The sequence below is a fragment of the Talpa occidentalis genome, unplaced genomic scaffold (genome assembly GCF_014898055.3).
Source record: "Talpa occidentalis isolate TD23 unplaced genomic scaffold, MPIMG_talOcc4v2.1 talOcc4.8, whole genome shotgun sequence".
Lineage (NCBI taxonomy): Eukaryota > Metazoa > Chordata > Mammalia > Eulipotyphla > Talpidae > Talpa > Talpa occidentalis.
The window spans coordinates 70,054,538-70,068,716 of record NW_023605194.1 but is presented as its reverse complement, the minus strand read 5'-3'; the positions used below and the strand labels follow the sequence as shown (position 1 = coordinate 70,068,716).

Here is a 14,179-nt window from a genome sequence, read left to right as displayed (position 1 = left end):
CAGCTTTATAAATGCTCCCCAGAGAGCCAGTGGGGTATGCACACCCTGGATGCACTTGCTGGTCACTCAGCTGACATGTCTCACCAATAACAGGTTTGACTTAAGCCATGCGAGGTGGTGCTGGTACGCGAGGCGGTGCTGGTGTGCGAGATGCCATGGGCTGCTGAGTCGCCCTGGAGCGGAGACCAGGCTGGGGGGGGAGGGGGCGGGTGGTACTTACCAGCGTCTGGTTGGAGAAGGGGTCGGTGTAGTTGACCCTCTGCGTGGTGCAGCTCACGTCGCCTGGCTGCCCAGGGCTCCTCAGGGGAGGGATGACCTCGTAGTGGTGCTCACAGCTAAGCAGCTGTGCCCGGCCAGGGTACAAGGCGATTCCTGGGGCCAGCAGGGAGAACGAAGGTCACATCACCATCCCTGAACCCCCCCAAATCATGTCCCCTGCATGTCTCACACACACCCCGCCCCAGGCCAGGACTTATGGGGAGACGGAGGATGAGGGCCACCTCTGCTCTCGGAAGCCAGGTTCCCATAGGGCAGGGGAGACCTTCAAACCTCCTGGTGAACCCCACTCCAGCCTGGGATGCAGCCTTCCCAGCACCAGACCCCTGGGAATCCCACTGGGAACTCCCACACACCTGGGGCCCCTCAGCCTACAGTCACAAGGTACCATGTCCCGGCGCCAGCACAGGGCAATGGCAGCACCCCAGCTCCCCCACCCGCCAAAGCACCATGTCCACAGTCCCCCGACAGTGCCGTCCCACCTCCAGGGCAGACCCCAGAGCCCCATGTGATGACACACGCAGGTAGAAGCTGGAGAAACAAGGATGCCCACCAGGCCCCCGCCCCATGGCCCCCCACCTCGTGGGGCCCCATCTCATGGCCCTGCCTGGGAGGTGAAGCAGCTCAGAGGGGGGCCAAGGCCCAGCCCTACCTGGGGCATCATAGCGATCCACCTCCTCATAGGACACCGACATGACAGGGTGCTTGAGCTTCTCCCGAAAGTCTGTGATGGTCTGGTAGACCAGGAAGACGGCCACAGCCATGAGCAGGAGGTAGATGAGGATGAGCAGCACCGAGAAGACGTTCTGCAGGCAGGCGCGGCTGAACCTTAGGCTGCTGGCCGCCGACTCGCTGTCCAGGCCTAAGCAACAGAGGCCAGTGACCCCAAGCACCAGCAGGTGCAGCCCTGGCCTCACCCGCTGCCCAAGGGGCCTCACCCCCAGGCACCACACACACACCTGTCACCAGTCACACACCCCCGCCCTGCCAGGCAGGCCAATTGGTGACTCCTCTCCAGAAGGGCCCACATGGAGCTGGACCCCAAGCCCTACCTCCCTCAACTCCCAGCTCTGTCACCCCAACCTCTTTTGTTCCTCCAGCATCCCTTATCCCTGGTATCCCACATATGCACTCCCGGTGCCAGCCCCGACACGTCCCCCATGACTCCAGGCCTGGCACCCACTAACCCCAGCCCTCCACCTCCCACACCCACACTCCTGGCCTGAGGAGGCCCAGCTCAGCTCCAGGGCTCAGTTTAGAAAGGCATTTCCCAGAAGTCAGCAAAATGACAGAGAGAAGACGCAGGGCTCGGCTCCTCTACAAACCCACAACTAAACACTACAGGGCTAGAGACATGGTCCCCAGAGGGGGCAGAGGGAGTGTCCTTGCTGCCCTCGGCCAGCCCCAGCAGCAGGACCACCACCCACCAGGCTCTGCATGCAGCTGTCACAAGGAACAGACCCCAGCTGCCCTCGCTCCCCACCACAGTCGAAACACCAAAACAAAACACCAGTCAAGAGGCAGAAAGCAGCTGAATGGACCAAGCTACAAAGTCCTGTCTTCCGTTGTTTACAGGAGACCCTTTCTACTCCCAGAGACGAGCACAGGCTTAAAGCAAAAGGCTGGGACACAACCCTAGAAGCAAAACAAACAAAAACTAAGGGACAGCTACACTTAAATCATATGAAACAAGACTTTCAGTTAAAAAACACAGGACAGGGCCTCCCCCCCTAGTGGCGCAAGGGGTTAGGCATAGTGCTGTGAAGCTGTCCATAGCCTCCAAGGCATGGGTTCGATTCCTGGCTGACCAGGAAGATTCCACATGGCGCAGCAGACCTCTCCCATCTCTCACTACTCCCCTCAGCAGTGTATTTCAATCCATCTGCCTGTTCGGCTCCCCACTCTCTCTCTCTGGTGAATCCTCTCACCCCCCGCACCTCTGGCCTGTATCCCAGTTCTTGTATGCATAAATAGATAAATCTTTAAAAAAATAAAATAAAATAAAAAACACAGAACAGAGATTGACATTGAACTTGACATAAGACCTAGTACTTTCAAGTGATGTGCATCAAGTGATGGAGCATCCAGATGTATAAAGCATTAACAATGTTTAAAAAAAAATTTAAAAATGATACATAAAGCAATTACTAAGGGAACTGAAGAGACACCAGGGCACAATAATAGCAGGGCTGTCACCACAGGGGCTGAGCAGTCAATGAAACACACAATTATCACAAAAAAAAGGGCGAAAATCATATGGTCAGATCAATCAATACAGAGAATGCTTTTGAGAAGATACAATCCCCATTTCTGATAAAAATTCTGGACAATGTGGGTATTCAGGGAACATATCTCAATAGAATACAGACCATATGGGCCTCCCTCGTAGTGCAAGGGGTTAAGACGCAACCTATGAAGCTATCTACAGCCACTGCAGTGCGAGTTCGATTCCCGGCCAAGGTGATTCCCACAGGGTGCAGCAGACCTCTCCTGTCTTCCCCGCTGCTCCCCTCAGCAGTGGATTTCAGTGGATCCACCTGTTCAGCTCCCCACTCTGTCTCTGGTGAATCCTCTCACACCCCCACCACCACTTCTGGCCTGTACCCCTGTTCCTGTATGCATAAATAAATAAATCTTTAAATAATACAGACCATATACCTCAGACATATCATACTTAACAATGAAAAACAGAAGCTTTGCTTTTAAGATCAAGGACAAGGGGAGGATGCCCCATTGCCACTTCTGTTCAATTTCGTTTCAGAGGTTTTAGCTAGAGCAACCAGACACCATAACAACAGGGCCCAGGAAGGGATTTGCATGATTTGCAGACCATATGATACTATATACAGGAAACCTTAAAAACTGCCAAAAAACTATTAGAAATTATAAATGAGGAACGTGGCAGCCTAGAGAAAACACCACAAAGCTGTTGCTTTCTTATAGGGAAGTAATTATCTAGAACAAAAAAATTAACATTAAGACAATAATCCCTTTTACAAACAGATTTTAAAGAATACCTAGGAATAAACAAGGGAGGTGAAGGATTTATATAGTGGAAACTGTAAGATATGAATAAAGGATATAAAACAAGACATAAAGAGATAAGACATCCCATGTTCATGAATGGGAAGAATCAATATAGTCAGCCTGGCCATTTTATCCAACACGATAGATTGAATCCAATTTTCATTAAAATTATGATGGGTGCCTCCCTGGTGGCCTAGGGGTTAAGTCTCAGACTGTCACCCCTGTGGCCTGAGTTTGCTCCCCAGCCAGGGAGCTGACCCACAGGGCACAGTAGAACTTTTACACCATCATCCTGCTTTTTACAAGCTCTTGTTTCAAATTAATGGAATTTTTCTTTTTGATGTGCTCTTTAGGGCACATACAGCTTACTACAATATTGTCACGCAGTTCAAAAACCACCACTTCTGCAGGAGGACAAGAGACTATAAAACATTTTTTATATTTTACTAAAAAAAAAAAAAAAAAGCAGTGGGCCTAGGTGACAGGGGATATCAAAGCTGGTAAGTGACCACAGCGGGCTCACCTGATGATGGTCACTGAGAGCCCCCGGGGTCTCCTCAGCAGCAACGTGAACACAAAGCTGAGCGATGTCACCTTTCAGCAGGAAGGACTCATGGTCCAGTGACGTGGCCGTCACAGCGCCGAGCCTCCCCAGCCCTGTCTGGGTTCTACCACAGCCCGGACGGAGGTGGAGGCACGAGACCACATGAGACTCCCCACTGAGGAGCTGGCCAAGTGGAGGGGCTCCTGGGGAGGCCCCATGATGTGGGTCCCTCGACACTGCAGTGCTCCCATCCTGCCAGCCCTTGGGGGCAACTTTTCAGCCCCACTGCCCTGTCTCCTTCCGCCACTTCGCCTCACTGACACCATAAAAGCCATTCAAGGATGCTGGGTAAATAGCTAGGATCACACCCAGCTGCTTGTAGAAAGGGTACAAAGCCAATTTACTAGGAGAATTGCCTATTCCAACCCATAATACCTAAAATGAAGTGACAGAACATACTAGAAACACTGCAGCAGAACAGCAACAGGAGCCTGAGCCCAGCAGAGCATCCTGAAGTGGCTCAGGGTGACAGCTGCACCTGTGCCTGCTGAATATGAAAGGGCTGGGCTGGGGCTAGGGCTGGGGGCTGGGCTGAGGGTTAGGGTACAAAACAGAAACAGAAGGAAGGTTGAAGAAAAAAGATGGCTACAAGCAAATGAGTCTGAAAACCAGTGGCACCAAATTATAAGCCACCAAAAAGGGCTCAACAGCAGAGAATTCATGAGACTGAAAACAAAATGTCAGAGAACAAACAAAAGGAACACGGAGAAAAAGATTAATAAAATAAAAATGGTAGGGGCCTTCGAGGTGCATCCATATGGTGGGGGTCACAGAAGGAAGAGAAAAAGACACAGATATTTCCAGAAATAACGGCTGAGAACCATCTCAACCTGACATCGTGACCTAAGAGGCCCAAAGATTTTCAAACAAATTAAGGACTCAAACACTCCTGGACGCATTATAAATATGACACCTAAGAGCCACCGACAAGGGATACCAGTTAAGACTCTGAGCTGGTGAATCCTTATAGGCAAGGAGGGAAAGACAAGAGCTCAAGACTCAAAGACAAAGATTTCCGGACTTGAGTATCTCACAGGACAAGACCATCACTCGAGGCAGGAGGAGCTCACTAAAAAGCAAAAATTAGAAGAATTTACCCACACCAAGCTAGCCACAAAATAAGTGCTAAAGGGCTATTATAAAAGAACAACAACAAAATACAAAGGTTAGGGGCCCCTAAATCACAAAACATGGGAAAGGAAGAGTGAAAATGTGGCCCATCAGAGCCAGTTTGAGGTCAGACCACCAAAGAGACCACAAAAATAGCCCACGACACACTAAATCCGCAGAAACACCAAATAGCAGCAGGGATAACACAGAAGACGAAACCAGAGCCCAGCAAAACATGAAAGGTGCCCAAAATAAAGACAAACTTAAAAAAGTTTTTACTAACACAATGGCAATGAGCACTAGCCTCAATTATCTTAAATGTAAATAACTTGAATTCACCAGTTAAAAAGTACAGAGAAGCTGAACGAATTTCAAAACAAAACACCAACCCATGGGCTGTTTTTTTTTTTTTTTAAGAATTATTCATTTATTGTAAGATTTTTATTTATTTTTGTGTAGGCCAGAGGTGCGGGGGGTGAGAGGGTTCCCGAGAGACAGAGTGGGGAGCAGAACAGGTGGATCCACTGAAATACACTGCTGACAAGAGCAGTGGGGAGACAGGAGAGGTCTGCTGCGCCCTGTGGGTCAGCTCCCTGGCCAGGGATCGAACTCAGGCAGTAGCCGTTACAGAGCTGCAGCTTAACCCCTAGACCACCAGGGAGGCCCACCTATGGGCTATTTCTAGGAAACCCATCTCACCCACCAAGACAAGGGACAATTCGGAGTGAAAGACTGGAAGACAATCCCACAAGCAAATGATAATGATGATGATGATATTAATAATAATAATGAAAACACTCAGGAACAGTGAAACGTATCAGATAAAATAGATTTCCAATCAAAAACGATTCGACATCAAGATGGGTATTTCATTATGACAAGGGGCCTAACAGAACTATGAGAAATAACACATAAATATACATGCACTTACATAAGATACATTAGACAATTATTAGAACAATATTAACTATTAACTAATTTTTTTTAAGATTTATTTTATACAAGCACTGGGTACAGTTAGAAGCACGGGAGGGTGAGAGAATTCACCAGAGCCAGAGCAGGGAGCAGAACAGGCAGAAGGACCGAAGTACACTGCTGAGGGGAGCAGCAGACGCAGCAGGAGAGGTCTGCGTGCCATGTGGGACCCTCCCAGGTGGCCAGGGATCGAACCAGCACTGCAGGGGCTGCAGGCAGCTTTGCAGCCCAGCGCTCAACCACTGCGCCACCAGAGGAGGCCCAACTATTAACTAATATTATTGGTAACTAATACTAAAGAGAGCTATTTAACACAATACTAGATTTTAATATGCCACTTAAAACTATGACTTGGTCAAGAGAATAAACAAGGAAACAACAGCCTGAAACGAGGAGCTGGGGTCAAACAGGCAAACAGCCATCTATGGACCAGTCCCCAGGCCTGCTCCACACGATGTACAGGTAGGTACACAGGGAGAATTATAAAAACAGACCACAGGCCTGTGAAACAACAGCCTGAAACGAGGAGCTGGGGTCAAACAGGCAAACAGCCATCTATGGACCAGTCCCCAGGCCTGCTCCACACGATGTACAGGTAGGTACACAGGGAGAATTATAAAAACAGACCACAGGCCTGTGACAAGTCAACTGTCAGTGAGACCACAAAGACTGACAACAGCCCAAGGGCTCTGTCCAAGTGCCATAAAGCTGAAAATCAACTTGAAAAATTACAGGATAAAACAAATGAGGCTACAAGCTATAAAGAATTTATGGGATGCAGCAAAAGCTGCAATACAGGCCCACAGAAGAAGGAAAAACCCAAATAAACAACACTACACCTAAAGCAACTTGCAAAAGAGGAACAAACAAGACCTAAAGTTAGTAGGAGGAAGGAAATAATAAAAAGGAGAGCAGAAATAAATGAAACAGAAGTCAAAATGACCTCCAAAAATAGATCAATGAACTTAAGAGCTGGTTCAAGAAAAACAAAATTGACAAACCTCCAGCTAGACTAAAAAAGAGAAAAGATTAATAAACAATTAGAAATGAAAGAGGGTAAATTACCACTGATGACACAGAAAAACGAAGGATTGTAAGAGGTTACTGAGAAATGGCATATTAAAATATAGAAATGGAAAGATTTTCTAGAACAGTATAATGACTCTACCAAGATTAAACCAGAACCAAACAACAGTTGAATGAATTAGTAACAGAACAGCCAGGGAAATTGAAGCAGCAATTAAAAATCTCCTATAAAACAAAAGCCCAGGGCCAGATGATTTTATAAGTGAATTCTACTAAAACTTTAAAGAACTTACAATAATCTTGCTCAAATTATTTCAAGAAAACCCAAGAAGAGGAAATGCCCCTAATACATTTTATGCAGTCAACCTTTAATCCCAAAACCAGACAACACAGCATAAAAATCTACAGACCAATAATCTGATGGGAACAGCTTCAACAAAATATTAGCAAATCAAATTCAACAAGACCTTAAAGGAATTATACATCATGATCAAATGGAATTTATCCCAAGGATACGATGGTTTGATATATGTAAATCAATGCAATACGTAGATATATACATATAGTTAAAAATTGACAAAAGATGAAAATGATATAACATCAAAACAGAACTGATAAGATTCAGCACCTGTTTATGAAGATATTGTAACACAAGGGCACAGAGAAAAGTGTCTCAATACAATAAAGGCCACGACCTACCCAGCAGCAGCTGTTAACAAAGCTTTTCTTCTGAGATCAGGGAGAAGGGAAGCGTGCCCACTGTCACCACTTCCGTTTCACTTAGTATGAGAGGTTTTAGCTAGAGAAATCAGGCACCATGAAATAACAGGTGTCCTGATTAGAAAAGAATAATTGATGCAATTACTATTTGCATGTGTTGAAAACTCTAAAGACGCCACCAAAAGCTACTAGAAACAAATGAACATGGCAGCATGGCAGGTTACAAAAATCAAAATACAAAATCTGTTGCATTTTTATATACAAGTAATGAACGAATGGGAAGAAAAAGAAATTAAGAAAATAATTCCAGGGCCTCCCTGGTGGTGCAGGGGTTGAGCGCTGGGTTGCGAAGCTGCCCGCAGCCTCTGCAGCGCCGGTTCAATCCCTGGCTGCTCCTTGGCCACCGAAGGAGGGGCCCACATGGCGTGCAGACCTCTCCTGCCGCCCGCTGCTCCCCTCAGCAGTGTACCTTGGTCCTTCTGCCTGCTCTGCTCCCCGCTCTGGCTCTGGTGAATTCTCTCACCCTCCTGTGCTTCTGACTGTACCCAGTGCTTGTATAAATAAATAAATAAATCTTTAAAAAAGAAAAGAATTCCAGGGCCTCCCTGGTGGTGCAGCGGGTTGAGTGCAGAGCTGTGAAGCTGTCCACAGCCTCTGGTTCCATTCCTGGCCAGCCAGGGAGATTCCCACTTGGCGTGGCAGACCTCCCCTGACCCTCCCACTGCTCCCCTCAGCAGTGCTTTCGGGTCTATCTGCCTGTTCTGCTCCCCGCTCTATCTCTGGTGAATCCTTTCATCCTCTCACGCCACTGGCCTTTACCCCAGCTCTTGTATGCATAAATAAATAAATCTTAAAAAAAAAAAAAAAAAGAATTCCATTCATAAGGGCTTCAAAAAGAATCCAATACCCAGGAGGTATCTGACTTCACTCTGGTAGAGGATTTCTACAGTGGCGGGGAGGACTTACACAGAAGACGCCAAGGCTTTAAGACAGAGTCATGATATAAGGAGATGGAAAGACAGGCCCAGCTCCCAGATGGAGAGACTCAACACAGTGGGAAGGAGCAGCCCACAGAGAGCATCACTTAACACAACCCCATGGAGAGGCAAGCAGCAGTCTCCAGAGAAAATGAAAAAGATACATTAAAACTTCTATGGATCCATAAAAAGCAATGCTGAGAAAAAAGGCAAGAAACAGCTTTAAACTGTACATCACAGTAAATAAAACAATATGTCACCAGAATAAAAATGACATGGGGCTCAATGGTACAGAATCAAAAGCCCAGAAATAAACCCACACACCTATCAACAGGCAAGTCAGGATAAGGTCATCTCAGCCACACTCTGAGGGAAAGGAGAGTCTCCAGCAAACACAGCAAGGAAAGCAGATGCCCACACGTCACATCATGAGGCAGGACCATTCTCTAACCCCACGCGCAAAAATAGACACTAGGCGGATAAAAGACTTGGATGTAAGACCTATGGCAATAAAAGGTGCAGAATAAAAATTGGGAATATGCCTCATGACAGTAATGATAAATAAAGATGCTTTTGGAGACCAGTCCCTGAAGCAAGGGAAATCAAAGCAATTGGGATGAGTTCAAGTTAAAAACTTTCACACAGCATAAGAAAATACACATAGATTAAAAAGACATCCTACCAAATAGAAAATTTTCACATAGTTCACAATTGACATGGAATATTACTCAGCAATCAAAAAGGAGTACTATTCTCTCCCTCTACATATACACACACACACACACACACAAACACACATACATATACACGTGTATGACTTTTCAATTTGACAATTTAAAAAAACCCTAGTAAATGAGCAGATCTAAACAGACAATTTATCAAAGAGGATGTCCAGAAGACATCAGATCCAGACAGATGCAAAAATAATCATCACTTTTAATGAGGAAGATGCAGGTCAAAAACACAATGAGACATCACCTCACACCATAGAATGCTCCATATTAAAAAGACCCCCAGCAACAAGGGATGGAGAAATGCAAAGGAAACAGAGTGCTCACACACACAGGAGCCCTCTCCTGGACACCCAACCAAAGGATAAGAAACTATCAACTCAAAAAGTTACAGGGTTCACAGCCCCAGTATTTGGGATAGCTCAGAGACAACTGAGCTATCAGTTGGAGAAAACTGAGGCCCCCCCAGAGAGGATTAGATCAAGAAGATGTTGTACATCCACACTGTGGAACACTATCTAGCCATAGGAAAGATGAATGTTGCTATTTAAGGCAAGATAGAAGGAATCTGAGGGAGTAAGGTGTTGTAAAGTCAGAATGACAAAGGCAAGTATCACACACAGTGGCCGACTCAACAAAGCAAGAGGCCTGTAAAATCTAACAGATGTTAGGTCTCCCTGGTGGCCTAGGGGTTAAGTCTTAGCACTGTCACAGCAGCAGCCTGAGTCTATCCCCAGCCAGGGAACTGTCCCTACATGGCGCAGCAGACCTCTCCTTTCTCCCTGCTGCTCCCCTCAGCAGAGTATTTCCATGAATCCACCTGTTCTGCTCCCCACTCTGTCTCTGGTGAGTCCTCTTACCCTTGTACCTCTGGCCTGCACCCCAGTTCTTCACACACACACACACACACACACACACAATAATAATAATGGATGCCATTAAAAAATATAACTAGCAGGCGTCAACAAAGTCAGGTTTCTGAGGTTAAGAGGAAGAGGTGGGTAGACAACTAGGGGTGGTGGGGAAGGAAAAACACAGTGGGGGAAAAAACAGATAAAGGTCTTTGTTTTTGAAAAAAAGGGGGATTAAAGGCTCAAAGCTATAAAATACACAGAAGGAAGCACAGACAACACACTCTGTGACGTCAGTGATGGAGCCATTTTGGGACTGGGCCCCTCTGGTAAGGGAAATAAACAATCGGGACCACATCAAATTAAAAAACATTTACACGGTCCTAAGAATATACCCAAAGGCCACAAAACAAAACATTAATTCAAAAGGAAACCTGCTCTCTTGTGTTTACTACAGCACTATATACAATAGCCAAGATACGGAAACGACCTAAATGTCCAAAAACAGATGACTGGATCAAGAAGATGTGGTCTATATACACCATGGAATACTACACAGCAGTCAAAAAAGATAAATTCATGACATTCACAGGAACAGGGATGGAGCTGGAAGGGATGATGCTCAGTGAAACAAGTCAGAAGGAAAAAGAAAAATATTGGATGGTTTCACATATAGGAGGAATACAGGGGAACCAAACAAGGAATCGGGGCGGGGGGTGGGGGGAACACACAAAACTAGCAGGCAAAGTATAAATCGCAGACATTCAGCATTGGAGGGAGAAGGATCAAAATGGGAGGGAAGAGCACAAGAGTCCATGGTGATGGTTCACGGGTGGTGATAATTTTATGCAGATGACACCTGAGAGGAGAAATCAAACTTGTACAAAAGTGATCAACTATGGGGTCTCCCTGGTGGAGCAGGCAGTTAAGCACAGCACTATGAAGCTATCCACAGTCCCTGCAGCATGACTTTGCTCCCTAGCAGGCCAGGGAGCTGACCCACAGGGTGCAGCAGACCTCCCCTGTCTCCCCACAGCTCCCCTCAGCAGTGGATTTCAGTCAATCCGCCTGTTCTGTTCCCCACTGTCTCTGGTGAATCCTCTCACCCCCTGCACCTCTGGCCTATACCCCAGCTCTTGTATGCATAAATAAATATTTTTTAAAATGATCGATGATATAAAAATACATATTAAAATTTTTTAAAAGGAAAGAAAATATCAGCAAGTTAAAAAGACAGCCCACTGAAAATGGGGAGATATTTACACATCACTCAACTGACTCAAGGTTAACATCCAAGGTGGACAAAGAACACATCGAATTTAACAAGAAGACCCAATTAAGAGATGTGCAAAAGATCTGAACAGACACTTTTCACAAGAGGGTACACAGTGTCCAACAAGCATGAAAAAACGTTAGCAGCACCAGTAAGAAAACCCAAGCCATGAGGACCACGTCACAGCTGGGAGCACAGGTGTGTCCTAATGGTGGCTACTGGGGAGGCCGTCCCTACACTCTGTAGGTGGGAGTGGGAGCCAGTGGACCACTCTGGAGAGCAGTCTGGGCCTATCCTTAAAAAACTGAAAATAGAAATACCACTCAGTCCAGCACCTCCACTCCCGGGCATCTATCCCAGGAACATAAAACCATCAACTCAGAAAAGGACACACTCGGCCATGTTGACCACGTGCAGCAGAGCAGGTGGAAGTGACCCAGGTGTCCAGGGGCTGAGAAAGAAGAGGTATCCATCCATACGATGAAACATAAATCAGAGATAAGGAAAGAGAAAACTGCCATTTTCAGCAAAAATGGAAGGAACTTACAGCAAAGTTAGCCGAAAAGATAAATACCGGACTTCTTGTATATAGGGAATATGAAGAAACAGAGTGAATGGACTGACAAGGCAAAATAAGAATAAACTGCAGGATACTGAGAACTGAGCTGAAATTACAGATGTTAAGAGAATGGGGTAGGAGCAACAGTGAAGGGATGGGTATAAAACAATGTGGTGGGTGTTTTTTGGTGGGCTTCTATTTATCTTCAAAAGTGAAAAAAGACACCTCCTCCAGGAAGTCTTTCCTGACTTGACATGGGCAGCCCTTGCTCAGGGCTCCCGCAGAGCTGCCCCGTCCACCACTTTGCTGTCTACATGTCCTTTTGTCCCTCAAGGTGGTGAGCACCCTGAGGGTGCTGCCAGTCCTGTTCCTGGCACCCCAGCACTGAGCCCCAGCCCTTCTCATGTCGGACGTTGTGAAGGATTCTGCTTCATGTGGTAAGTGACCATCTGAGGCCATAACCATCCCCACAACATCTTTCCTGCTCTCAGCACCCCAGCCTGTGTTCATGTCTGTTATGAACTGACTCCAGATCCCTATGTTCAAGCCCTAATCCCTGATGTGAGGGCATTCAGAGCCCGACCAACAACAGAGAGAATTAAGGTTAAATGGGTCATAAGGTAGGCCCAGAGTCCTTACAGGAGGAGGAAGAGACACCAAGGATGCATGTGCATAAAGGCTTCGAGGGCCCAGGGAGCTCTGCAGGCCAATAAGAGGCCTTAGGAGAAACTGCCTGCTGACACCTTAATCCTGGATTCTAGTCTCCAGAACTGTGCATGAGATCCTCCCCCTGTGGTGCTGTTATAGCCCCCAAGCCAACCCAACACAACTCTGGGGGTCCTTGTGTCCCCGCTCCTGCTCAGTGGAAGCCCCCTTCCTCCACAGTAGCTCAGGAGGAGCAGGTTTGGAATGTGAGCCCCCAAAAGCACCTGCTTGCTTCTGGTTACCCCAGCGACCGACACTCAGTCACACCTCCCTCTTACAGGGCAACTTAAAAATGATCTGAAGGCACGGGAAGATGGTCAACAGCACACAGAAACTGGAAGACAAGCCAGCCTAGAAAGAAAAGAGCCACACCTCGTAAGATCTGCAAGTGTGCAGGTGCCTGAGGGCGCCCAGCAGTGCCCGCCAGGCACTGCTCAGAGTGACCAGCTCAGGGCTGGTAGCACAGGGGAAAGAGGTCACCTGGGAGGTAGGGTGTCTCATGGAGGGGACCCGGTGAGTCTCCAAAAATCTGAAAATAAAATATACTTAAATTCTTGGCTAGAGGCCAGCAAAAAAAGCAGCAGCTGTAAACAGAATTGGGTGATTCTAAACCAGGGGGCACAGGGACCTGAGTCCTGCCACCCTAACTAACCGCCAAGACAAAAACTATCGCTCCGAGGATAGTAACAAAACCCAGGATTTCTACCATGTCTTCCGGTTTCTGTGTCTAGCAATTAATCAAAAATTAGTAGACATGCTCGGAAACAAGACAATGTGACCACACTCAAGACAAAAAGCAGTCTGAACATACAAGACGACCCGGTGTTGAGATCAACAGGGAGGAATGAATGGCAGGAAATGGGGGAACAGAAGCTATAAAAAGAACAAAATAGAAACTCTAGAGCTAAAAAGAAAAATTAATGAAATGAAAAATCTACTACATAGCCTAGACAGCAGATGGCAGAAAAATGAGGCTAAAGTTAATTGATAGAAATTAGTCAGTTTGGGAAAAAAAAAACCTGAAGGAAAAAATGAACAGTCTAGATAACTGTAGGTCAATATCTACCAGTTCAACAACATGTAATTGGAGAAAGTGGTGACACATAAAAATTGGAAGAATCAAGGCACAAACTTCCCAAAAGTGGAGAAAAGATATCAACTTATAGATTCAAGAAGCTCCATAAACACCAAGCAGGATAAACAAGAAAACCACTCCTAGAGGGCATCCCTGGTGGAGCAAGGGGTTAAGATGCAACCTATGAAGCTGTCCGCAGCCACTGCAGCACGAGTTCGATCCCCAGCCAGGGAGTGACCCACATGGCACAGCAGACTTCTCCTGTCTCCC

The 14,179-nt window shown here is 46.6% G+C and overlaps 1 protein-coding gene across 2 annotated transcripts in view; it reads right to left on the bottom strand.

Annotated features, from left to right (window-relative positions):
• Window positions 1–14,179, bottom strand: part of PACC1 (proton activated chloride channel 1) — a 30,617-nt gene that overhangs the window by 10,787 nt on the left and 5,651 nt on the right. For both annotated transcript variants that reach the window (XR_008550096.1, XM_037497419.2), the window contains exons 3-4: window positions 929–1,138; window positions 221–372 (exon numbers count right to left, since the gene is read on the bottom strand). Coding sequence is in view for 1 of the 2 variants with exons in the window: in XM_037497419.2 (XP_037353316.1) it covers window positions 221–372; window positions 929–1,138 (362 nt within the window). In the remaining variant the exon portion in view is untranslated. The remainder of the gene's footprint in view (window positions 1–220; window positions 373–928; window positions 1,139–14,179) is intronic.